This window comes from Oncorhynchus keta, chromosome 22 (genome assembly GCF_023373465.1).
Source record: "Oncorhynchus keta strain PuntledgeMale-10-30-2019 chromosome 22, Oket_V2, whole genome shotgun sequence".
Lineage (NCBI taxonomy): Eukaryota > Metazoa > Chordata > Actinopteri > Salmoniformes > Salmonidae > Oncorhynchus > Oncorhynchus keta.
This window is the reverse complement of record NC_068442.1, coordinates 13,606,710-13,631,834: the sequence shown is the minus strand read 5'-3', so window position 1 is coordinate 13,631,834 and position 25,125 is coordinate 13,606,710. Positions and strand designations below refer to the sequence as shown.

Below are 25,125 nucleotides of genomic sequence, written 5' to 3'. Positions count from 1 at the left end.
ATGTACATATTCTTTATCCCCTTACACTTGTGTCTATAAGGTAGTAGTTTTGGAATTGTTAGCTAGATTACTTGTTGGTTATTACTGCATTGTCGGAACTAAAAGCACAAGCATTTCGCTACACTCGCATTAACATCTGCTAACCATGTGTATGTGACAAATAAAATTTGATTTGATTTGAAGAAAACACAGAATACTAAGGCCAGGGCGTGACACTTGTTCTATAATGTATAAAATATTTTTTTTCACTCATGAATCTACACACAATACTCCATAATGACAAATAATTAAAAAAAGGGTTTTATAAAATTTGCTATAAAATTTGCTAATTTATTAAAAAATAAATAAACAAATATCACATTTACATAAGTATTCAGACCCTTTACTCAGAACTTTGTTGAAGCACCTTTGGCAGTGATTAAAACACTGAGTCTTCTTGGGTATGACGCTACAAGCTTGGCACACCTGTATTTGGGGAGTTTCTTCTCTGTAGATCCTCACAAGCTCTGTCAGGTTGGATGGGGAGCATTCATGCACAGCTATTTTCAGGTCTCTCCAGTCTTGGCTGTGTGCTTAGTGTTGTTGTCCTGTTGGAAGGTGAACCTTCGCCCCAGTCGGAGGTCCTGAGTACTCTGGAGCAGGTTTTCATCAAGGATCTCTCTGTACTTTGCTTTGTTAATCTTTTACTCGATCCTGACTAGTCTCACAGTCCCTGCCGCTGAAAAACATCCCAAAAGCATGATGCTGCCACCACCATGCTTCACCGTAGGGATGGTGCCAGGTTTCCTCCAGATGTGATTCTTTGGCATTCAGGCCAAAGAGTTCAATCTTGGTTTCATCAGACTAGAGAAGCTTGTTTCTCTTGGTTTGAGAGTCTTAAGGTTCCTTTTGTCAAATTCCAAGCAGGCTGTCATGTGCCTTTTACTGAGGAGTGGCTTTGGTCTGGCCACTCAACTATAAAGGTCTAATTGGTGGAGTGCTGCAGAGATGGTTGTCCTTCTGGAAGGTTCTTCCATCTCCACAGAGGAACTCTAGAGCTCTGTCAGAGTGACCATTGTGTTCTTGGTCACTGACCAAGGCCCTTCTCCCCCAATTGCTCAGTTTGGACGGGCAGCCAGCTCTAGGAAGAGTCTTGGTGGTTCCAAACGTCTTCCATTTAAGAATGATGGAGGCCACTGTGTTCTTTGGGACCTTCAGTGCTGCAGAAATGTTTTGGTACCCTGTCTGTCTCAGAGCTTTATGGACAGTTCCTTTGACCTCATGGCTTGGTTTTTGCGCTGACATGCACTGTCAACTGTGGGACCTTACATAGACAGGTGTGTGCCTTTCCAAATCATGTCCAATCAATTGAATTTACCACAGGTGGACTCCAATCAAGTTGTAGAAATGGCGCTGGAAGAAAGGGCAGCAGTTTTACGGGCGTCCAACCAATTGTACGGGGGTGTTTTGCGTTGTTTGTAACTTATTTTGTACATAATGTTTCTATAACCGTATCTTACCTCAGAGAAGAGCTTCTGGATATCAGGACAGAGATCACTCACCTCGGATTAGACAAAGATTTTTTCAACAAAAAGCAAGACTCACATGATATTCTCCAAACACCCGGCAGGGCCGACATCCCAGTTATTTGCAAGAGGAAGTGATGCAGGTAGAGATGACGAAGAGCCGGATGCCTTGTCAGGACCCAGAGAATGCGAGTAGGAAAGCTGCCGTTACCGTCAATATTACTCGCCAACGTGCAATCATTGGACAATAAACTAGACAAGGTAAGATCACGAATATCCTACCAATGGGACATCAAAACCTGTCATATTCTATGTTTCACGGAATCGTAGCTGAATGACGACATGGATATTCAGCTAGTGGGATATACGCTGCACCGGCAAGATAGAACAGCACACTCCGGTAGGAGGAGGGGGGGCGGTCTGTGCATATTTGTAAACAACAGCTTGTGCACGAAATCTAAGGAAGTCTCTAGATTTTGCTTGCCAGAAGAGTATAGTATATAGAGTATACAGTAGAGTATATTGTGATAAATTGCAGGCCACACTACTTGCCTAGAGAGTTCTCAGCTATACTTTTCGTGGTTGTTTATTTACCACCACAAACAGATGCTGGCACTAAGACCACACTCAGTCAATTGTATAAGGAAATAAGCAAACAGGAAACCATTCACACAGAGGCGGCGCTCCTGGTGGCCAGAGACTTTAATGCAGGGAAACTTAAATCAGTTCTGCCAAATCTCTATCAACATGTTAAATGTGCAACCAAAGGGAAAAAATTCTAGATCACCTGTACTCCACACAAAGAGACGAGTACAAAGCTCTCCCTCGACCTCCATTTGGTAAATCCGACCACAACACTATCCTCCTGATTCCTGCTTACAAGCAAAAACTAAAGCAGGAAGCACCAGTGACTCGGTCTATAAAAGTGGTCAGATGAAGCAGATGCTAAACTACAGGACTGTTTTGCTATCACAGACTGGAACATGTTCCGGGATTCTTCCGATGACATTGAGGAATACACCACGTCAGTCACTGGCTTTATCAATAAGTGCATCGAGGACGTCGTCCCTACAGTGACTGTACGAACATACCCCAACCAGAAGCCATGGATTACAGGCAACATTCGCACTGAGCTAAAGGGTAGAGTTGCCGGTTTCAAGGTGCGGGACTCTAACCCGGAAGCTTACAAGACATCCCACTATGCCCTGCGACGAGATTGAAACATCCTACACCGGCTCAGACTTGTCGGATGTGGCAGGGCTTGCAAATTATTACAGACTACAAAGGGCAGCACAGCCGATGTGCCCAGTGACACGAGCCTACCAGACGAGCTAAATCACTTCTATGCTCGCTTCGAGGCAAGCAACACTGAGGCATGCATGAGAGCATCAGCTGTTCCGGACGACTGTGTGATCACACTCTCCGTAGCCGACATGAGTAAGACCTTTTAACAGGTCAACATACACAATCCTGCGGGGCCAGACGGATTACCAGGACGTGTGCTCCAGACATGTGCTGACCAACTGGCAGGTGTCTTCACTGACATTTTCAACATGTCCCTGATTGAGTCTGTAATACCAACATGTTTCAAGCAGACCACCATTGTCCCTGTACCCAAGAACACAAAGGCAACCTGCCTAAATGACTACAGACCCGTAGCACTCACGTCCGTAGCCATGAAGTGCTTTGAAAGGCTGGTAAAATGGCTCACATCAACACCATTATCCCAGAAATCCTAGACCCACTCCAATTTGCATACCACCCCAACAGATCCACAGATGATGCATTCTCTACTGCACTCCACACTGCCCTTTCCCACCTGGACAAAAGGAACACCTGTGTGAGAATGCAATTAATTGACTACAGCTCAGTATTCAACACCATAGTACCCTCAAAGCTCATCACTAAGCTAAGGAACCTGGGACTAAACACCTCCCTCTGCAACTGGATCCTGGACTTCCTGACGGGCCACCCCCAGGTTTGAGGGTAGGTAGCAACACATCTGCCACGCTGATCCTCAACACTGGAGCTCCCCAGAGGTGCGTGCTCAGTCCCCTCCTGTACTCCCTGTTCACCCACGACTGCATGGCCAGGCACGACCCTAACACCATTACGTTTGCAGACGGCACGATAGTGGTAGGCCTGATCACCGATAACGACGAGATAGCCTATAGGGAGGAGGTCAGAGAACTGGCCGGGTGGTGCCAGAATAACAACCTATCCCTCAACGTAACCAAGACTAAGGAGATGATTGTGGACTACAGGAAAAGGAGGACTGAGCACACCCCCATTCTCATCGAAGGGGCTGTAGTGGAGCAGGTTGAGAGCTTCAAGTTCCTTGGTGTCCACATCAACAACAAACTATCATGGTCCAACACACCAAGACAGTCGTGAAGAGGGCACAACAAAGCCTATTCCCCCTCAGGAAACTAAAAAGATTTGGAATGGGTCCTGAGATCCTCAAAAGGTTCTACAGCTTCAACATCGAGAGCATCCTGACCGGTTGCATCACTGCCTGGTACAGCAACTGGTACGGCACCAGGCGGTGTCAGAAGAAGGCCCTAAAAATGGACAAAGTCCCCAGCCACCCCAGTCATAGACTGTTCTCTCTACTACCGCATGCGGTACCGGAGTGCCAAGTCTAGGACAAAAATGCTTCTCAACAGTTTTTACCCACAAGCCATAAGACTCCTGAACAGGTAATCAAATGGTTACCCGGACTATTTGCATTGTGTGCCCCCCACAACCCCTCTTTTACACAGCTGCTACTCTCTGTTCATCATATATGCATAGTCACTTTAACCATACCTACATGTACATACTACCTCAATAACCCTGACTAACCTGTGTATGTATATAGCCTTGCTACTGTTATTTTCAAATGTCTTTTTACTGTTGTTTTATTTCTTTACTTTACTTACCTACCTACACACACACGCACATGCACACGCACACGCACACACACACCACGCACACACACACACACACGCATACCTTTTTTTCGCACTATTGGTTAGAGCCTGTAAGTAAGCATTTCACTGGAAGGTGTTGTATTCGCCGCACGTGACAAATACACTTTGATTTGATTTGAGAAACAGCTCAAGGATGATCAATGGAAACATGATGCAACTGAGCTCATTTTGTAGTCTCATAGCAAAGGCTCTGAATAATTATGTAAATAAGGTATTTCTGTTTTAAATTTTTAATACATTTGCAACAATTTCTAAAAACCTGTTTTCGCTTTGCCATCACGGGGCATTGTGTGTAGATTGCTGAGGATTTAAAAAAAAATGTTATCCATTTTAGTATAAGGCTGTAACGTAACAAAATGTAGAAAAAGTCAAGGGATCTGAACACTTTCAGAAGGGCACCGTACGTTTGGATTTTTAATACATTCTATGGCTGCATGATGCGACTCTAATGATGATTTGAAAAGCTTTTCATGAAACGGGTGAGCTCTGCTTCGTTTCTCGCACGAACTGCACACACTTCATCAGTCTGTCATTCACAATTTGACAAGCAATTGATAATGCCTCGAATTTCCTGTCGGCATGCCCCTAGTGTGGCTGTAATGCACCCTAAAATACATGCCTTTTGCACCCAGTGACCGTTTTACTGAATATAATTATAATTTCTTTCTCAGGGCTGCGTGTTCTGAAGCACCTCTCACTCACATGGTTCTCTCAAGTATCTCAATTATTATTAGCAAATGCCTGTCACGTGGTCGTGTTCTTCTCACGGACATCTTGGGGACGTAACTGTGCTCGTCCCACTTATCCAATTCCAAGGCACATATTGAAGATACTGGAAGAACTGTCCACATTTACTTTTCGTCAGCCAACTAGATGAGTAGGCCTAACGAACAGTAAAAGCACTCGTCTATGTCAATCTACTACCCCCCATAGTACAAAATTTGACCTATTCGATTGGTCAACTTGTCCTGTGCGAGAAATAAATATTCCAAATATAGTCTAGGACAGTTGTGGGATGCGACAGATCCCATATTAAGATAACCACTCACATCAACATTTCAGCAATGAGGCTGATTCAACAGATCAGAACGTTTAGTTTAAAATGTTGCTAAACTATTAGGCTATTTCTTCACATTATAATCTCAGCAATGCGCACACAACGCTATACGCGTGAATGTTCCAAAATGCAATACATTAGTGGAAAACACCATGCTCAAAAGTGACCTCAAATGTGATTATGCATGTAATGCTTTTATTATAAAAGGTGCATTTTTATGGTGACAATTATCTTCCCCCAAATTTGAAATTCACCCTCTGCTTATGTATGTATACCAGTTAGGCTCTACACCCCTTGTAAAGCGGATTCATGTGCTTAATTTTAAGAAGTTATGTGGCCACTTTAGTTGTGATACTGTTACAACTTCTAACAATGGTGAGTGGAGGAGTCAAGCGCAGAGAGCAGGTAATTCATTTCGTGGATATTTTATTCCATAGACTGTACAACCCGTCCCAAAATACAACGGACTAAACTGTCCGGAAAAATACTGATTACACTCATACACCAGATAACAGAAAACAAGCCCGTACAAATACCCAGCGGGCCTAGTGCCCTTAAATAGCCTACAAACAAAACAGGTGTACCCAATTACCCAATAAACAGAAACAAACTGAAAGGGAATCGATGGCAGCTAATAGGCCGGCGACGACGACCGCCGAGCGCCGCCCGAACAGGAAGAGGCACCATCTTCGGCGAGATTCGTGACAGATACAAACCTTATCAAAACATATAGGCCCATGGGCTAGGCTACATGAGGTGTTTAAAAAATGCTTAATATTAGGAAAGTTGAGAAATAAATATACTGAAGTAGACCTTGCCTATAGAAAGCTGATCCTTCTATTTTAATAAAGGCCATCAAAACTCTTGTTTCTCACACAATTGAATAGCCTATAGAAATGTTGCGCAACATGAGCTCATGGGCTCTCATGAAGTGTTTGATTAGATTTTCCATTACATTTGCATTGATGTCAGAATGATTAGAGGGACAATAGAGTGCTGAGTACCAGACAGTTAGCAAGTCTGGTAGCCTACTAATGACCATCAGCAGCATCAGAGCCTAGAGAAGCATAGTTACAGTGACTAAACAGTCACAAGGAATTTGCCTGCGGTCATGACTCATGACTGCCGGTGTGGCAGTAATATGCTCACCTTACCATCCCGAGCCAGGTGCACCAGTTTGTGTAGAGAACTGCAATGCTGTTGGGTTTTTCATGCTCAACAGTTTCCTGTATGTATCAAGAATGGTCCACCACCCAAAGGACATCCAGCCAACTTGACCCGTCCACTGAACAGACATAGGTTGTAAACTATGAAACACACCCCTTTTCTCCCTTCCTATATAAAGCCTTGACGTCAATATAACCTCCTGTTCCGAGGATGTGAGGACGACGGTCCGATGTCAGAATGGTTCAGATAATAACTACAGAACGAAGTCAACATCACCATGAGCTTTGGTTGCGAATGGTATGAACTTTGAACTCTTATTCACTACAGAAGTGATACCTCCTAGCCATTGAGTTAGCAACAGCAGCTGTAAACGAGGGTTAGGAAGGAACAGACAGAGTATCCCGTCTATCACACAACAACGTTACTACAACGTATCCAATTGACAACCAGAGACATTCTTCAAAGGACAAAGGACTTGGTTTGGCAACATGGCCTTCCATCTACCACCAACCTACCGAAGCTCAGAGTAAATATTTATTGCATTTTCCTTTTCCAAATGGGCGGTAATTTAGAATGCATAAGATACTGTATTTACGATAGCACAGCTTCTCCCCCATTCTTCCCGCTCTTTCACTCAAACCCAGCCCCTTTTCTTTTGTGTAACAAGCTGTCATATCTGTTCTGCCCGCTAGGGACGTTTTCCTTTATGACATAATTTGTAATAAAGTTATGATTAATTATGTGTATGTGTAATTATGTGTGATTAGTTAGGTATTTAGTAAATAAATAATTAAACCCAATTTTGTATTGCTGATTTGCTGATTTGTATTGCTGATTCATATATCACTAGCCACTTTAAACAATGCTACCTTATATAATGTTACTTACCCTACATTATTCATCTCATATGCATATGTATATACTGTACTCTACACCATCGACTGCATCCTTATGTAATACATGTATCACTAGCCACTTTAACTATTCCACTTTGTTTACTTTGTCTACACACTCATCTCATATGTATATACTGTACTCGATACCATCTACTGTATGCTGCTCTGTACCATCACTCATTCATATATCCTTATGTACATATTCCTTATCCCCTTACACTGTGTATAAGACAGTAGTTTTGGAATTGTTAGTTAGATTACTTGTTGGTTATCACTGCATTGTCGGAACTAGAAGCACAAGCATTTCGCTACACTCGCATTAACATCTGCTAACCATGTGTATGTGACAAATAAAATTGGATTTGATTTGAAAACTTGTTAGCCAGGGTTCGTGACGATAACCAAGAACATACAACTCTCAGATGAGACTGAATTAAAGTGATGATTAATGTTGATTGCTATTGATGTAAAATATTACTAGGTCTTTAAGAGTTTATTCGGGAAGATAGCCCTATAAATATTATTTCGTGGTGCCCCAACTCTCTAGTTAATTACATTTACATGATTAGCTCAATCAGGTAATATTAATTATTTTATGGAATAGCATACCATATCACTTAGACACGACAAAGGTGTCCTTAATGTTTTGCATGCTCAGTGTATATTATTAAGTCAAAGATAATTATAGTGTGCGTCTAAAATGGCAGCCTATTCCCTATGTAGTGCACTACTTTTGGAGCTCTGGTCAAAAATAATTATACTATATAGGGAACAGGGTGCCATTTGAGGCACAGAGTGTTGCTCAGCCTCACTGTCTTCCTCAGCAGGGTTACAGTGGGCTTGATAATGAGCGTGTGTGAATGGGAAATTGAATTAATCCGCTAGCAGCCCCCATAAATGTGTAGCTATCATGCATTCCAAGTCATATAATGAGTAAAGCAGAAATAATTTCACACACCATTAAGGAGCACAGGAGGTTGGTGACACCTTAATTGGGGAGGACAGGCTCGTGGTAATGGCTGGAGTGGAATGAGTGGAATGGTATCAAACCTGGTGTTTGATTCCATTCCAATTTGCTCCGTTCCAGACATTATTATGAGCCGTTCTCCCCTCAGCAGCCCCCTCTGGTGAGGAGTGAGAAAATGGGTCTTTTAACAGTTTGGCCTCATAGTCATCACTTGACTTAGTTTAATAGGATTCGAGGTAACCTGGTCCCAGATCTGTTGGTGCTCTTGCCAATGACAACTCCATTGTTTGGCATGACAAGGAGTTGGCATAATAGCACAAACAGAATCAGGATAGACTCTAAGTGATGTATCTATCTGATAGTCACCATGAACATGCTCAGGTCCCAAATCCTAACTTGAGACAAGTGTGCAGAATTACAACCTCTGAGTAACAGAAGTCTTGCACTGATGTCAGTGGGAGATGTCTACGGAAATATTGAGTTAGGTGCGTAGCTCAAGTTAGCTACGAGCTAATAGTTAGCTACTTAGGCCTTGTTGGACTAAACAGCTCTTTTCTCTCTACCTGGCACAGTCCAAAGGTGTAGATATTAGCTAGCAATCCATTTTCTTGGTTTGGTAGAGCATGCTAGCTAGCAGCTGTTGTGTTGGTTAGGTAGAAGCAGAACTACCCACTGTCCACAGATGTCAATTCAACATCTATCTCATTTAATTGAAATTACGTGGAAAGTCTCTCCCAACATCTGTGACGAGCTGATGCATTTACAGAATATTTTGGTTCTGGGTTTCCGAAATTAAGGCAGAACATGCTAGCTAGAGCCTGTTGTGTTGTGTTGGTTTGGTAGAGGCATAGCCTGCCTCAGTGACTCAGAGGTGAGAGAGTTCCAGAGAGTTCCAGATAGGCCACATCTGCTTTTCGAGCAACCCCATTACTCTCCAATATGATCCCATTCTAGGCCCGAGGACACTGCTGAGAGTGGAGCCTCCAAATTGGCCCCATACTCATCACTATCTTTCTGTAGCTACCACCACCATCATAACACAGAAATTACCCCTTCCTCCCTTCACCACAGCAGCACTGCCACAGCACAGAGAGCGAGATCCTTCTGAAAGCCTCTAACACCAACTGACAGCAACAGATAGAGATGAATGGGTATATGAACAATACCCCTGGTTCTGGTTAGAAAGGGGAATAGCTAGCAGGAAATATGGAGAGAGAGAAAGAGAGAGGGAGAGAGAGAGAGAGCAAGAGAGAGGGAGAGAGCGAGAGAGCAAGAGAGAGCGAGATAAGTGGAGAGAAACTAGAGAGAGAGAGAGAGAGAGAGAGAGCAAGAGAAGTGGAGAGAAACTAGAGAGAGAGAGAGAGAGAGAGAGAGAGAGAGAGAGAGAGAGAGAGAGAGAGAGAGAGAGAGAGAGAGAGAAAGAGGAGAGAGAGAGAGAGAGACAGAGAGAGAGACAGAGAGACAGAGAGAGAGTGCAGAGAAGCTAGAGCGAGAGAATTGGAGAGAAACTAGAGAGAGAGAGCGAGAGAGGGAGAGAGAGAGCGAGAGAGGGAGAGAGAGAGAGAGAGCGAGAGGAGTGCAGGGTAGCTAGCGCAAGAGAGAGAGAGAGATGACTCCTTATAGCCGCAATCCTCTGGTGGCTCTCTGTTGTGAAGTTGGGAAGTGGTTTTCAGAGTCTTTTCTTAGAGTTGAATAGTGCTTCTACGAACTCGCCATTGTTCCCAATCCACCTCAGGCCCAGTGTGGTGTTAACAGCTGGAGGGATGAGAGAGCCTGAGGAGTACTACTATCGCCTTACTGCTAGTGTCCATTCTCCTCTCAACATACTACAGTAAAGACAGCCTACATAAAGAGAGCAGGATAAGCCTAAAGAATATTTATGACTTTACATTAGATTCATAGAGGATAGTGTAGTGATATATTCCATATTTAATTAGGCAAGTCAGTTAAGAACAAATTCTTATTTACAATGACAGCCTCCCCCACCAAACCCAGACGATGCTGGGCCAATTGTGTGCCGCCCGATGGGACTCCCAATCACAGCCAGATGGAATGCAGCCTTGATTTGAACCAGGTTCTGCAGTGACACCTCTTGCAATGAGATGCAGTGTCTTAGACTGCTGCACCACTTGGGAGCACAAGCGTGAAGGTATTTAGATTAACTTCCCTGCCACCTTGTCAGCAGTACATTGCATTTAATTGGTGTGTGTGTATGTGTGTGTGTGCATACGTACATGTGTGTTTGTTTGTGTGTGTGCATGGGTGCAATTGATTACGGTTAGTGAGTGTGTATGTGTCTGTGGATCTCTGTGTGTCCCCGAATCTCAGAAGCCTTGAGCCTCTACAGTACAGAGTGTGCAGAGGATGGATCTTCCAGTTAATAGATTTCAGTCATCGCAGCTTTCAGTGTGTTGATCCTATGCTGACCGGTCCGGACTCACCTTGCTTTAGGCTCACAGTGGGAGGATATGTCTGCATACCTCCCTGCTGTGCTGAAATCCATTTTAGACCCATGGACTGCTAAAAAGCACGTCTCAAAGTTATGTTGTGCCATCGGGTATTTATATTAATTTGGTACCCAACTGAAATAGACGGAGTGTACAAAACATTAGGAACACCTTCCTAATATTGCGTTTGCAACCCCTTTTTGCCCTCAGAACAGCCTCAATTCGACTCTACAAGGTGTCGATAGCATTCCACAGGGATGCTGGCCCATGTTAACTCCAATGCTTCCCACAGTTGTGTCAAGCTGGCTGGATATCCTTTGGGTGATGGATCATTCTTGATACACATGGGAAACTGTTAAGCAGCATTGCAGTTCTTGACACACTCAAACTGGTGCGCCTGGCACCTACCTGCTACCAAACCCTGTTCAAAGGCACTTTCTGAATGGCATACACTCACAATCTTTGTCTCAATTGTCTCAAGGATTAAAAATCCTAGATTAACCTTCCTCCTCCCCTTCATCTACACTGATTTGAAGTGGATTTAACAGGTGACATCAATAAGAGATCATAGCGTTCACCTGAATCCACCTGGTCAGTGTCACGGAAAGAGAAGGTGTTCCTAATGCTTTGTAAACTCAGTTTACTTGTTGCATGTCTTATTTTCCCACAATGGGCTCGAAGAAGCAGCAGGCAATTCCACGTGGGATCCATATTATGTAAAGCTTTTTAAATGAATTAGATGTTATATCTCAATACAGTTCTCTCATTTGCTGTTCTGCATTGTGTACTATGCACAGATCCCTGGTGCGTGAAGGCTTTGTCATGCAGTATTTTGTTATGTGTAGCCACTGTAGTGCCATAGACTGCTTAGGCTGTACTGTTCCCCTTGTACTGCCCTGTTCTCTTACGCTTCTCTGCCGTGCATTGCACATAATATGCACAAATGAACACACACACACACACACACACACACACACACACACACACACACACACACACACACACACACACACACACACACACACACACACACACACACGCACACGCACACGCACACGCACACGCACACACACACACACACACACATTATCCCCCCCATGCTCTCGTACCGTCTATGAGAAAAGTACTTGAGAAAACGTTTTATACCAGCAAGCTTTTATGCTATATAGCTACTACCCAAGGAGAGGATTACCAGCAGAAAGTGACAACAACATGCCTGCAGGGATACAGGGGAGGGAACAGCACACAATGACTCCTTCTATCCAATTTATCACATTACATTTCATTACAGCCATTTAGCAGATGCTAAATTAGATATTAGATACTTAAGCAATAAGACCCGAGGGGGTGTGGTATATGGTCAATATACCACGGCTAAGGGCTGTTCTTACGCATGACGCAACGCGGAGTGCCTAGGTACAGGCCTTAGCTGTATGTGTGGTATATTGGCCATATACCACACCCCCCCGGGACTTATTGCTTAAATATACCGTATTCATCAAATTGACCTACAATACATATTTTGTATGGGCTTTTTAAATTCAGAGGAGGCTTAATTGATTCCTCTCACACTCATTTGATCAAAGCACTTGGTGTCAGTCAGGTGTGACACTGTCAGACCAGTTTCAGCCTGTGTGTTTTTATCAATGCTCCTTTTGTAGCTCCATAGATCATAGGAGCCTCTCACACACACGTCGGCTTTGACAAGCTCTTCATTACCATTCTAGTCCTGATGGTCTGTAATCATGTGCCTTGGCTCTGATTAGACGCTCCATAACAAACTAATTAAACTGGCCTTGCAAAATCATCACCGCCATTAGCTAAGAGACATGACTGGGAAAGGCACAAACCTGCAAGAGCACGGCCTTTTCTCCCCTCGCTTGTCACAAAATAACACTATTGAACTAAATCTTAAGTGATTTGTCCTTGATAGAGTGCCTCTTAGACCTTCTATAACAAATACATATCTGTCATCATAACTCAAAATACATAAAACATTTTTTTTTTTTTTACAGAGCTGTAGCTGGCACAAACTGCCTCTGTCGACATTTCCACAGATACTTTAAAATGTCTATTAGTTATACTATTTTGATATTGAATACTGCACTGTTTGGTAGGGCTTGCAAGTTAATCATGTCACTGTTCTTGTGCATGTGCCAAATCAAACTTGAAATCTGAACGTTGATGACTTTCTCTGCCCCCATGACACTGTCCCAGTTATCCAAATGAGCTATCGCCTGTTCCACGAGAACTTTCCCCCACAAACAGACTTCAAAGTGAGGCTAGCAAAGCCAGATGAATTCTCTCCTCTAGCCTCCGCCTCTGTTCTATTATACCTCTAACAATCCGTTTATGAGCTGTCACACAGGTTAGAGCTATTGTGTTTCAGTAGAGAACACTCCTCAGCTAGCTACTCGGGGTGCAGAGCATTCTGCTTCTCACAGAACACAGGCCAGCTAAACCTAAGCCTGGTAAAGAAATGGGAAATTGGTTTTTTAAAACATTTTCAGCATTTATTTGATTTGTGCAACCCCACAGATAAAACCGTATTGACTCTCATATGTCAAGGTGTATTACAATGTAAGAAATATTGGTTTTTTGGTGCACTGTAATTTGACATCATAGAATATAAATTGATCATACAGTAAAAAGACTTAGTTGAAATGTCATTATAGTGACATAACTAATATGTCACTACAATAACTAATATGTCAGTTTAGGTGACATATGCACTGAGTGTACAAAACACCTTCCTAATATTGAGTTGCATTCCCTCGTTTTGCTCTCGGGAACAGCCTCAATTCGTCGGGACATGGACTCTACAGGGTGTCGAAAGCGTTCCGCATGGATGCTGGCCCATGTTGACTCACAGATGTGTCAAATTGGCTGGATGTCCATTGGGTGGTGGACCATTCTTGATACACACAGGAAACTGTAGTTCTTGACACAAACCGGTACGCTTAGCACCTAACCTGTCTCCTCCCCTTCATCTACACTGATTGAAGTGGATTTAACAAGTGGCATCAATAAGGGATGACAGCTTTCACCTGGATTCACCTGGTCAGTCTGTCATGGAAAGAGCAGGTGTTCTTAATGTGTTGTACTCTCTGTGTAACTACTATGGTTAATTGTCACTTTCACCAGTGATGGTGAGAGACAGTAGCTACTTCCTGTTTACTTAATGCATCAGTTGTTTAGATTGTCAAAGAGCATGAGGCACATTTATAGCCCGAAGTCAGACATACTGTAGGAGTGTCGTTAATAGGTTTTAGCCAAATCCTCTGTCTCCTTTGACGTCAAGGAAACTTTGGTGGGAATATAGTTACCTAACATGGCTAAGGTGAAACAAAGAACAACTGAGGAGACCGTCAATATGTCAATATCCTAGTCTTATATCTCAATATCTGTATAAAGTGCTGAGCCTTCAAACAGATGAATTTCCTGACAATGGCATAGCATCCTTGATTCTATATTCAGCGTACCCGTTGTTTGAATGTGCTGGTCTGTCTATTCTCAGTTTCAGCTCTGAACAATGAGCTGCTTCAGACCCCTTCACATCTGCATCTTGCTTCTCTCTCTCTCTCTCTCTCTCTCTCTCTCTCTCTCTCTCTCTCTCTCTCTCTCTCTCTCTCTCGCTCTCTGTCTCTCTCTCTCTCTCTGTCACTCTCTCTGCCTGTCTCTCTGTCTCTCTGTGTCTCTCTCTCGCAGTCTCTCGCTGTCTGTCTGTCTGTCTCTCTCTTTCTCTCTCTCTCTCTCTCTCTCTCTCTCTCTCTCTCTCTCTCTCTCACTCACTCACTCACTCCGTATTCCTCCCTGCTGCGGTGAGAGAGCAGGTGATAATTGGATTGCAGGAATCTTCTTATTCACTACAGTGTGGCAGGAGCATGGCAGTAGCAGTGTGCAGGTGACAATGCACATTTGGTTATGTGGCGTTATCTCCATGCTCCTGAGCGATCACAGAGGCTTTGCTGGGCCAGGGAAGATCATCTGTCGCCTGGCTGGGCTACTCTCCCAGGGGAGGCAGGGTGTCTGGAAGTCTGCTGGGCTGGCATCTCTCCTGGGGTGGTAAAAAGCCTCCTCACCCTGGTGGGATTGTGACAATCCCTTAGAGATGAGTGATATTGTTGTTATTTAACCCCAATCAGACTGCACTCATTTTGGTGAGATTTAGAATGATTGGAATGGGAATCCCCCTCAATTTCTCTATGATGGGTGGATTAGTGACTGTTTTGAGTGTACCCATAATAAGGAAGTAAAGTAGGAAGTACAGTATTCCCTTTCTTTAATTTTTAAAATGTATTATGAACACAACAAATACAAAAAAATGAAATAGACAAACAAGAGTACATAATGATCATTTCAAAATAATATTTCAATTCTATCTTAAATAATGTGAAGAGGGGTTTGTTCTCTGCCCACTGTAACGGCTGTCGTCGGGAGAAAGAGAGGACCAAGGTGCAGCATGGTAAGTATTCATTGTAACTTAATAAAGAATGAATACTTAAACAAGAACAATACACGACAAACGAACAGTCCTGAACAGTGCAAACAAAACACAGAACAGAAAATAACTACCCACAACCCATAGTGAGAAAACAGGCTGCCTAAGTATGATTCTCAATCAGGGACAACAATTGACAGCTGCATCTGATTGAGAACCATACTAGGCCGACGTCAAAAACCAACATAGAAAAACAAACATAGACTGCCCACCCAACTCACGCCCTGACCATACTAAAACAAAGATATAATAACAGAACTAAGGTCAGAACGTGACACCCACCTCATTTTATGGACAAATAATCTTCCATGAAAGATAAACAAATTAACAATGAAAGTTAAATCAGGGTCCATATCATTTGGTTCAAAATAAAACATAATATCAGAGTCTTTCAAATTAACATTAATTGTTGTTTCTTTTAAAATAAATCTTCTAACTCACACCAAAATCTTCTGACATAAGAACAGTCACAAAATAAATGGGTCACAAAATACACATTTGTTATCAATAGCTATTTTAAATCTGTGTATAATAAAGGTCTTTACAGGGTAGATTCTATAAATGAGTTTGTATGATACTTCTTTCACCTTATTTGATATACAATATTTACCAGATAACAACGAAGCTTAGTTCCAGTTCACTTGTCCCAGGGCTGCATTCCAGTACATTTTAGCAGAGGGAATAGTAACATATTCACATAGTTTCCTTATATACATGTTATTACACTTATAGTTTAAAATGTCAATTCCTTCTAGTTGTATTGAGGCTACAAAATCCTCAACAGTTGCACTTGGAGTATTGTTATATTCTCCTGAAAGAAGAATATCACCTTGAGGGATGGCTCTAACAAATATTTGATACTCCTCAGGAGTGAATGTAACATTGTGTGTTCCCATAAATTCTGGATAATCATATAGTTAGTTGTCCATCATTATTCAATAATTGTTTCAACCAAATCATGTTGTTGTCAAACCAGTTCTGGAGAAACAAAGACTTGTTTTTGTATTTTATGTCTTTATTATTCCAGATTGTATACCTATGAGGGGAAAATTGTGTTGTACATGAGGTTGTACATAGGGATTTTACCCACATCAAAGTTGCATTTGAGTAAGAATTCTAGACCACCAGTTTGTTGGAATATTAAATTAGAGATGATATTCCAGATGCAATCCTTATTTCTTAAATAGTTTTGTTTCCATTTAATCTGAAATATTATATTAGAGGTTTTAAAATTCAGAGCATTCTACCCTCCCTCACCTTGGGTGCTACATATTACCGCTTTTCTTAAATAATGAGGTTTATTCCTCCGTATGAAGTTAAATAATTTAGTATCAACCATTTTAGTTACTGACAGAGGAACATCCAAGGTAAGGGAGGTATAAACTCATCTGGACAGACCTTCAGATTTTGATAAAAGTACTCGTCCAGATAAAGAAATATCTCTTAATAACCAGGAGTTAAATCTCTTTCCAATTTTCTCTACAAAAGGAGATACATTTAAGTTGGCCCTTTCTTTCTGATCTTTGCCAACTTTAATACCAAGATATGTGATCACATCTTTTACAGGGATATTACATAATGAGTTTAAGTCACATCTTTTCAACGCAAATAATTCACATTTCCTAATATTCAGAGATAAACCTGATACATGTGAGAAGGCATTAATACTGTAACGGCTTTCTTGTGGAGAAGGAGGGTCGGACCAAAATGCAGCGTGATGATGATTCATGATATTTTAATGAAGGAAAAAACTATACATGAAGAAACGACAAAATAATGAAATGTGACAACCGAAACAGCCCTATCTGGTGCAAACACAAAGACAGGAACAATCACCCACAAAACACTCAAAGAATATGGCTGCCTAAATATGGTTCCCAATCAGAGACAATGATACACACCTGCCTCTGATTGAGAACCACTCCAGACAGCCATAAACTTTGCTAGATAACCCCACTAAGCCACACACCCAACACCCCACAAAACCCCAAGACAAAACACACCACAATAAACCCATGTCACACTTTGGCCTAACCAAATAAATTAAGACAAACACAATATATTACGACCAGGGCTTGACAAATACACTCAATAGCTTTCTTGACTTCATTATGATCTTTCAAAAAAAATGGTGGTGTCTTCAGCCAATTGTGAACCTTTTATCTCTTTGTCTTGTATCTGAATACCCCTAAAACGATCCTTATTTATATGAAGTGCCATAACTTGTGACCAATAAAAATAAGAAAGGAGAAATTGTGCATCCTTGTTTAATCCCATGTCTAATGTCAAATCTTTGTAAGTTCTGTGGGATAATTTAACAGAGCTGTTACTATTATTGTAGTGTCTTAATTACACTTTGAAAATATTGACCAAAACCAAAAAATCAAAGAGTCTCAAAAAGAAAATAATATTCAACTTTATCAAAAGCCTTGTAAAAGTCTACAAATAAAATAAAGCTATATTCCATAACGTGCTCATTGTAGTCTATCAAGTCAAATACTAGTCGAATATTATTACATATACAGTGGGCAAAAAAGTATTTAGTCAGCCACCAATTGTGCAAGTTCACCCACTTAAAAAGATGAGAGAGGCCTGTAATTTTCATCATAGGTACACTTCAACTATGACAGACAAAATGAGAAAAAAATCCTGAAAATCACATTGTAGGATTTTTAATGAATTTATTAGCAAATTATGGTGGAAAATAAGTATTTGGTCAATAACAAAAGTTTATCTTAATACTTTGTTATATACCCTTTGTTGGCAATGACAGAGGTCAAACGTTTTCTGTAAGTCTTCACAAGGTTTTCACACACTGTTGCTGGTATTTTGGCCCATTCCTCCATGCAGATCTCCTCTAGAGCAGTGATGTTTTGGGGCTGTTGCTGGGCAACACAGACTTTCAACTCCCTCCAAAGATTTTCTATGGGGTTGAGATCTGGAGACTGGCTAGGCCACTCCAGGACCTTGAAATGCTTCTTACGAAGTCACTCCTTCATTGCCCGGGCGGTGTGTTTGGGATCATTGTCATGCTGAAAGATCCAGCCATGTTTCATCTTCAATGCCCTTGCTGATGGAATCTCATGATACATGGCCCCATTCATTATTTCCTTTACACGGATCAGTCGTCCTGGTCCCTTTGCAGAAAAACAGCCCCAAAGCATGATGTTTCCATCACCATCCTTCACAGTAGGTATGGTGTTATTTGGATGCAACTCAGCATTCTTTGTCCTCCAAACACGACGAGTTGAGTTTTTACCAAAAAGTTATATCTTGGTTTCTTCTGACCATATGACATTCTCCCAATCTTCTTCTGGATCATCCAAATGCTCTCTAGAAAACTTCAGACGGGCCTGGACATGTACTGGCTTAAGCAGGGGGACACGTCTGGCACTGCAGGATTTGAGTCCCTGGCGGCGTAGTGTGTTACTGATGGTAGGCTTTGTTACTGGTCTTTCTGGGATTTTTGCTCACCGTTCTTGTGATCATTTTGACCCCACGGGGTGAGATCTTGCGTGGAGCCCCAGATCGAGGGAGATTATCAGTGGTCTTGTATGTCTTCCATTTCCTAATAATTGCTCCCACAGTTGATTTCTTCAAACCAAGCTGCTTACCTATTGAAGATTCAGTCTTCCCAGCCTGGTGCAGGTCTACAATTTTGTTTCTGGTGTCCTTTGACAGCTCTTTGGTCTTGGCCATAGTGGAGTTTGGAGTGTGACTATTTGAGGTTATGGACAGGTGTCTTTTATACTGATAACAAGTTCAAACAGGTGCTATTATTAGCTATTATTACAGGTAACGAGTGGAGGACAGAGGAGCCTCTTAAAGAAAAAGTTACAGGTCTTTGAGAGCCAGAAATCTTGCTTGTTTGTAGGTGACCAAATACTTATTTTCCACCATAATTTGAAAATAAATTCATAAACAATCCTACAATGTGATTTTCTGGATTTTTTCTCCCCATTTTGTCTGTCATAGTTGAAGTGTACCTATCATGAAAATTGCAGGCCTCTCTCATCTTTTTAAGTGGGAGAACTTGCACAATTGGTGGCTGACTAAATACTTTTTGCCCCACTTTATATCTGCCCTTCATAAAACCAGACTGGGTATCATCAATGATTTGATCAAGACCTTTTTTAAGTCTTTCTGCAAAGATGGATGCAATTAGCTTTCCATCATTGTTCATTAATGTGATTGGTCTTTTTCTAACATCATAGAATCTTTGTTTGGTTTGGGTATTACAGAAATTTGGCCTTGTGTCATAGAAACAGGCAGTATTCCATGTCTATGGTCTAGTCTCTTCTATTGACTCACTATCTAACTTCTTCCCAGGGCCTGACTGGTACCTGACCAAGGTGAAGCTGAGGGTGACAGATGTCAACGACAACGTCCCCGAGTGGGCCATGGAGCCTTACCCCTACTTGGCAGTGGTGTCGCCCGAGGCCCCCCCTGGGGAGCTGGTGTACCCGCTCTATGCTCTCGACGGGGATGAGGGCAGTAGCGGCGAGGTGGAGTACTTCCTGGCTGATGGTAAGAAAGAGATGCGCGCACGTACGCACACAGCGGGCCAGCCAAAATATCTGCTACATCTGTGGAGCCCCTGCTGAGGGGGAGTGTGTGTGTGTGTGGGGGGGTCTGGTTTGTTGATATATCAGGGACTGTGGGGTGGGCTAATCTTTGTTCCATAGGATCACAATCCATCTGCGACTCTTCTATGACCTGCATTAACTCAGTGCACTACCACTGACGCAGATAAAACCCTGGTCCAGCAGTATTCAAACCCACTAGTACCACTTTTTGAGTGGATTGACCCCCTTCTTGTTCCTCATTCTCCTCAAACAGATGTTGAAGATGAATGGTAACTAAGCACCGACATCACATGATCCCCAAGTGGTACAAGCTAAATGGAAATCAACAACCACCTGCTAAGAATTTTTTTCATCAGATTTTTTAAACATGAGCTTTTGTATTTAATCCTTCAATGATCCCATAGGTTTAACTACATCCAAAGAGGATGATAGCCCGGGTCTTGGGCACCAGCGAGGTCTGCTAACTTCCATTTGACCTCATTCTATAGAGTGGGGTGTTGGTAGACTTACTGTACCGTACTGTACGTGCCAGGGTTTACATTTGTCGGACAAGACTAGGACCAGGATGTTGCTACTGTGAATACATTTGGATGGAAATATTATCTTCAGTCTATTCATCTAGTCATGTAAAATCAAGTCTAGTCTAATGTGCCTTTCACATCCATGACACAACACACTTTACAGAGCAACGAGACAAGACAAGAATGTTGCTACTGTGTATTAATTAAACTTATTTTTTTAAAGATCCTCAGTATATGTTCAGTCTCTTCATCTGTCTCCCTTGCTTGACTGTCCTGTTCTGTACTCTGTTACTGATACTCAAATGTACATGTGTACTTCTGTATATATGAATGCATATAAAATGGGTAGATTATCCCCAGTATGTTCAGTCTATCCATCTGTCTCCCTTGCTTGACTGTTCTGTACTGTACTCTACTGTAGCTAAACTGTGGTGTAGAGGCTTCTATAACACTAAAGCTATACTCTACTAATAATGTACTATTGTACTGTACAGGTTATTCTAAATGCACATTGGGATGTAAAAGTGGCTTTACAAATACATCTGATTGAGTAATTGATTAATAAATGAATATATGTCTTGACGGATTGTAACTTACAGGTGGTAATGGCTGCTTTGCGGTGGACAAGAAGAGTGGTCACATCTTGACCACAGGTCTCCCCCTGCAGATAGACAGGGAGTATCTGCTGAGTGTAGTGGCCTTTGACAGGCTGGGCAGTCGCAGTGCTCCGGCCATGGTGTCAGTCATAGCAGGACCCAGAACACCACAGTTCACCAAGGCATCCTACGCCATTTCCATACCAGAGAACACCCCAGAGGGACAGCCGTGAGTACTGGGAATATATAGTTGTAGACGCCCACCACATGGATGTACACCAGCCTGGCCCCAGATCTGTTCGTGCTATCACGCAAACTCCTTGTTACTCATTGTCAAGCCAAACATGGAGTTGGCAAGAGTACAAACAGATATGTGGCAATCGGGATGGACACACACTCAACATGTTAACGCAAGTCAGAACACACACACACACACACACATCGGGAACAGCCTCAGTCACGCAGCAGCAGAACTTATGTTGGTCCAGAACTGGAGTACACTTTTTTTTGTTGTTGAACTGTAGCATAGTAAACTATTAGCATACTGTTAATGACATACTTCTGTCTCCTCTAGCTTCCTGGTGATGTTCGCCATCTCCTTCCAGAAGCAGCCAATCAGCTACAGCCTGCTGATCAACCCCAGCAGCCTGTTCAGAATGCAGCAGGAGACAGGGGAGATCAGCCTGACCCGCATGCTAGACTATGAGAATGACCAAAGACGTTATCTCCTTATGGTCAGGGCCAGCGAGGGGCCAGGGGGCCTCAGCAGCGCCATAGAGGTTCGTGATGGAGTGTGTGTGTGGCATCAGAGGAGGAACGTGTGTGTGTGTTTGTGTATGACTATGTTTGTGATGTTTGTGTTTGTGTGTGTCAGGGTTGGTCTAGCTTAGATTTTCAGACTCCCTCACATTGGTTCCAGGAAGGACCAAGACTTGGAAGGATGGCATTCTGAGACTATGGTCGGTCTGGGCAAATCTCCAATTTGTAACATTTCTTTCTTATCTATGTCTCAGTGTTTTATGTATAGTAAAGACTGGCATGTCAAAGATGTGTCTAGCAAAGCTAGAACAACCATGAGGTTGACTAAATCAGACAGCCATCTCCCTATAGAATTCTGTCTGGAAGTCAGTCTGCTTGCCAGAATTTATTTCAACCCTCTAAATTATTTAGTTAATGATTTTGTCATCCAATTATCATGCCACACATTTATTTCACACTCCACATTTCAGTTAGAAAACAGACCTTTAGGACTGACTGAGTCTGCTGGGTGTAGTGTTGGCTAGAGGGAAACATATTCCTGCTATTTCAGTGCTATTACTTAGCTGTCACTTCACACTTTACACTCTGACGGTGACACAGGGAGAGAGGGGGGGGGGGTAGAGGGGGAGAGAGGAGAGAGAGAGAGAGAGAGAGAGAGAGAAAGAGAGAGAGAGAGAGAGAGAGAGAGAGAGAGAGAGAGAGAGAGAGAGAGAGAGAGAGAGAGAGAGAGGAGAGAGAGAGAGAGAGGAAGAGAGAGAGAGAGAGAGAGAGAGAGGGAGAGAGAGGGAGAGAGAGGAAGAGAGAGAGAGAGAGAGAGAGAGAGAGAGAGAGAGAGAGAGAGAGAGAGAGAGAGAGAGAGAGGGAGAGAGAGGAAGAGAGAGAGAGAGGAAGAGAGAGAGAGAGGGAGGGAGAGTGCGTTTCAGATGCAGGGCTAAGGGCCTTGCTCAGCCAAAAAGACAGGCCGGGAACATTTCTATTTTAAAAGCAGAACTCATGAGCTGGAAGATAAAGGAAATGTTGAGGTGGCAACTTTTAGAAACTACAGTGCAATTTAGCTCAAGTTTTTCTCCTACCAGTATGACATTTCAGCAACCCTTTACTTAAAGCCATGCAGTTATAATGCATTGTAAGACGTCATGAGTTTGAAAAACAAAACCTTAGAAGGATTTATTATCATCTTATAATGATCCTGATGAAATACCAGTCTCAGGATAATATTTGATATGTGTTCAAGCTGTAATATACTGTATACCTCACATGCGGCCCATAATAAGACTATGCAATTAATATGTTAACAAAGTCTGTTAAATTGATAATCTGACTCCATAAAGTTTATTTAACAATATGCAAGATACTATAGTTGAGTTACAGTAACTGACACTCAAGAAATGTATGAGAATAGAATTCTAAATACAAGTATATTGAAATACTTTGTAAAATGAATGGATTCACATACAAGGCATAATGCTCAAGGTACAAAAGAATTAACAAGCATTGCAAGGCGTTATTATTATTCTAGGCATGATCAGAGAGGAGAGAGAGAAATCATAGCCTGAAAGTCCATGCCCCAAGAGTCCCTGAGGTAGAGAGAGAAAGAAAGAGAGAGAGAGTGTATCAACAAAAAAAGATAGAGAAAAAAACAATGAAGCTAAGACACTTTTATAAGCATCTGACCTGCTTGCATTCAAAATATCTGTTGACCAATAGCATTCCTGTTGAGTTAACTTCCAAGTATGGGCGCAGGAAGTAAGGGTGCTGAAGGTGCTGCTGCACCCCCCCCCCCCCCCCAAAAAAATGGAAAAATTAAATAAAATGAACAAAAAGACAAAAATGGAAAAAAAAAGATTTGACAAAAATATAGCTATATATTTTCACAAAAGTAGTGCACTGGGCCTTTACTAGTCCTGAATTAGTGGACTGATGCAGCGCGGGCAAAAACACATTTTCAGCAGTCCCACTTCTGTCTCCTAGATGTAGAATTATTTGGGTTATGTCCCCTCTTCCCCACTCCCCCCCCCCCCCCATCTCCTCTCCTTCTTCTCTCTCTCTCTCCTTTCCACCCTTGTCTCTCTCCTTTCCAACTTTCACTGTTTTCTTTCCCTTCTCATCCCCCTCTTCTCTCTCCCCTCTCCCCTGAGCAGGTCCAGGTGGTGATAACGGACGAGAACGACTGTGTCCCAGAATTTCTCCAGTCCATCTACAGTGTTGATGGGGTCCCTGAGACAGTAACCACAGCAACCTCTCTCCTGCAGGGTGAGATGAGAATGCAGCTTTGTCTTCCTAGTGTGTGTGTGTGTGGGGGGGGGGGGGCATTCTGTGACCTCTTTACTCTCATTTAGATTGATTATATAGGGTCACAATGAGTCACAATTAATTGCGTTGCTGTTGAGTTCCTGGAACTGTTGTACTGTAATGAGTAGGTGCTGATATGCAGCTCTAGGACTTGTCAATTGTCTGTAATACCAACAGAAAAAGCTCCCCATCCTGACACATGCACACAGATTCATCAAACTTATTGTTAGGGACCAGGGTCGTATTCATTAGGGCACACCATTGCAAAAATGCTTTGCAACGGAAAACGTATTCTAGCTTCAGCTAGTTTTCTTTTCTTTTTGGTGCCTAATGAATATGACCTATGTGTTCATATCCTGTATCTCTCCCACAGTGTTAGCCAGTGACTGTGACTCGGGGTTGAATGCAGAACTCACTTACTACACTCTAAGCCCAGACTTCAGCATTTCAGCCCACGGCACCATCTTCCCTGTGGGCCGTCTGGACTACGAGAGGCCCAACCACCTGTATGAGTTTGTGGTGATGGCAGTTGATAATGGGGAGGAGCCTCACTCTGGTACCGCCACCATCCGCCTCCGCATGGCCAATGTCAACGACCAGTCCCCCGAATTCTCCCAGACTGTGTGAGTGGATCTACTGATGTAGACTATAACCCCGCCCTCGCACAACATCAGCATTCTAGTATCTACTACACTATTGAACTACATCCCCCTCCGTCAGTAGCATAGTATCTACTATACTATTGAACTACATCCCCCTCCGTCAGTAGCATGGTATCTACTATAATATTGAACTACATCCCCGTCCGTCAGTAGCATGGTATCTACTACACTATTGAACTACATCCCCCGTCCGTCAG

At 42.5% G+C, this 25,125-nt stretch overlaps 2 protein-coding genes across 2 annotated transcripts in view; both read left to right on the top strand.

Annotated features, from left to right (window-relative positions):
- The first annotated feature begins 1,654 nt into the window (after positions 1-1,654).
- On the top strand, positions 1,655-21,448 carry LOC127910566 (cadherin-related family member 1-like). The gene is made up of 3 exons (XM_052474620.1): positions 1,655-1,697; positions 19,842-20,039; positions 21,219-21,448. Exons 1-3 carry the CDS (start codon positions 1,655-1,657, stop codon positions 21,446-21,448), a joined length of 471 nt encoding a protein of 156 aa, XP_052330580.1.
- Positions 21,449-21,799: 351 nt separating this feature from the next.
- The window catches only part of LOC118400827 (neural-cadherin-like), an 84,597-nt gene continuing 81,271 nt past the window's right edge, over positions 21,800-25,125 (top strand). Inside the window, exons 1-3 of the mRNA XM_052474619.1 lie at positions 21,800-21,994; positions 24,116-24,227; positions 24,640-24,889. Of these exons, the coding sequence (XP_052330579.1) occupies positions 21,800-21,994; positions 24,116-24,227; positions 24,640-24,889 (557 nt within the window). The remainder of the gene's footprint in view (positions 21,995-24,115; positions 24,228-24,639; positions 24,890-25,125) is intronic.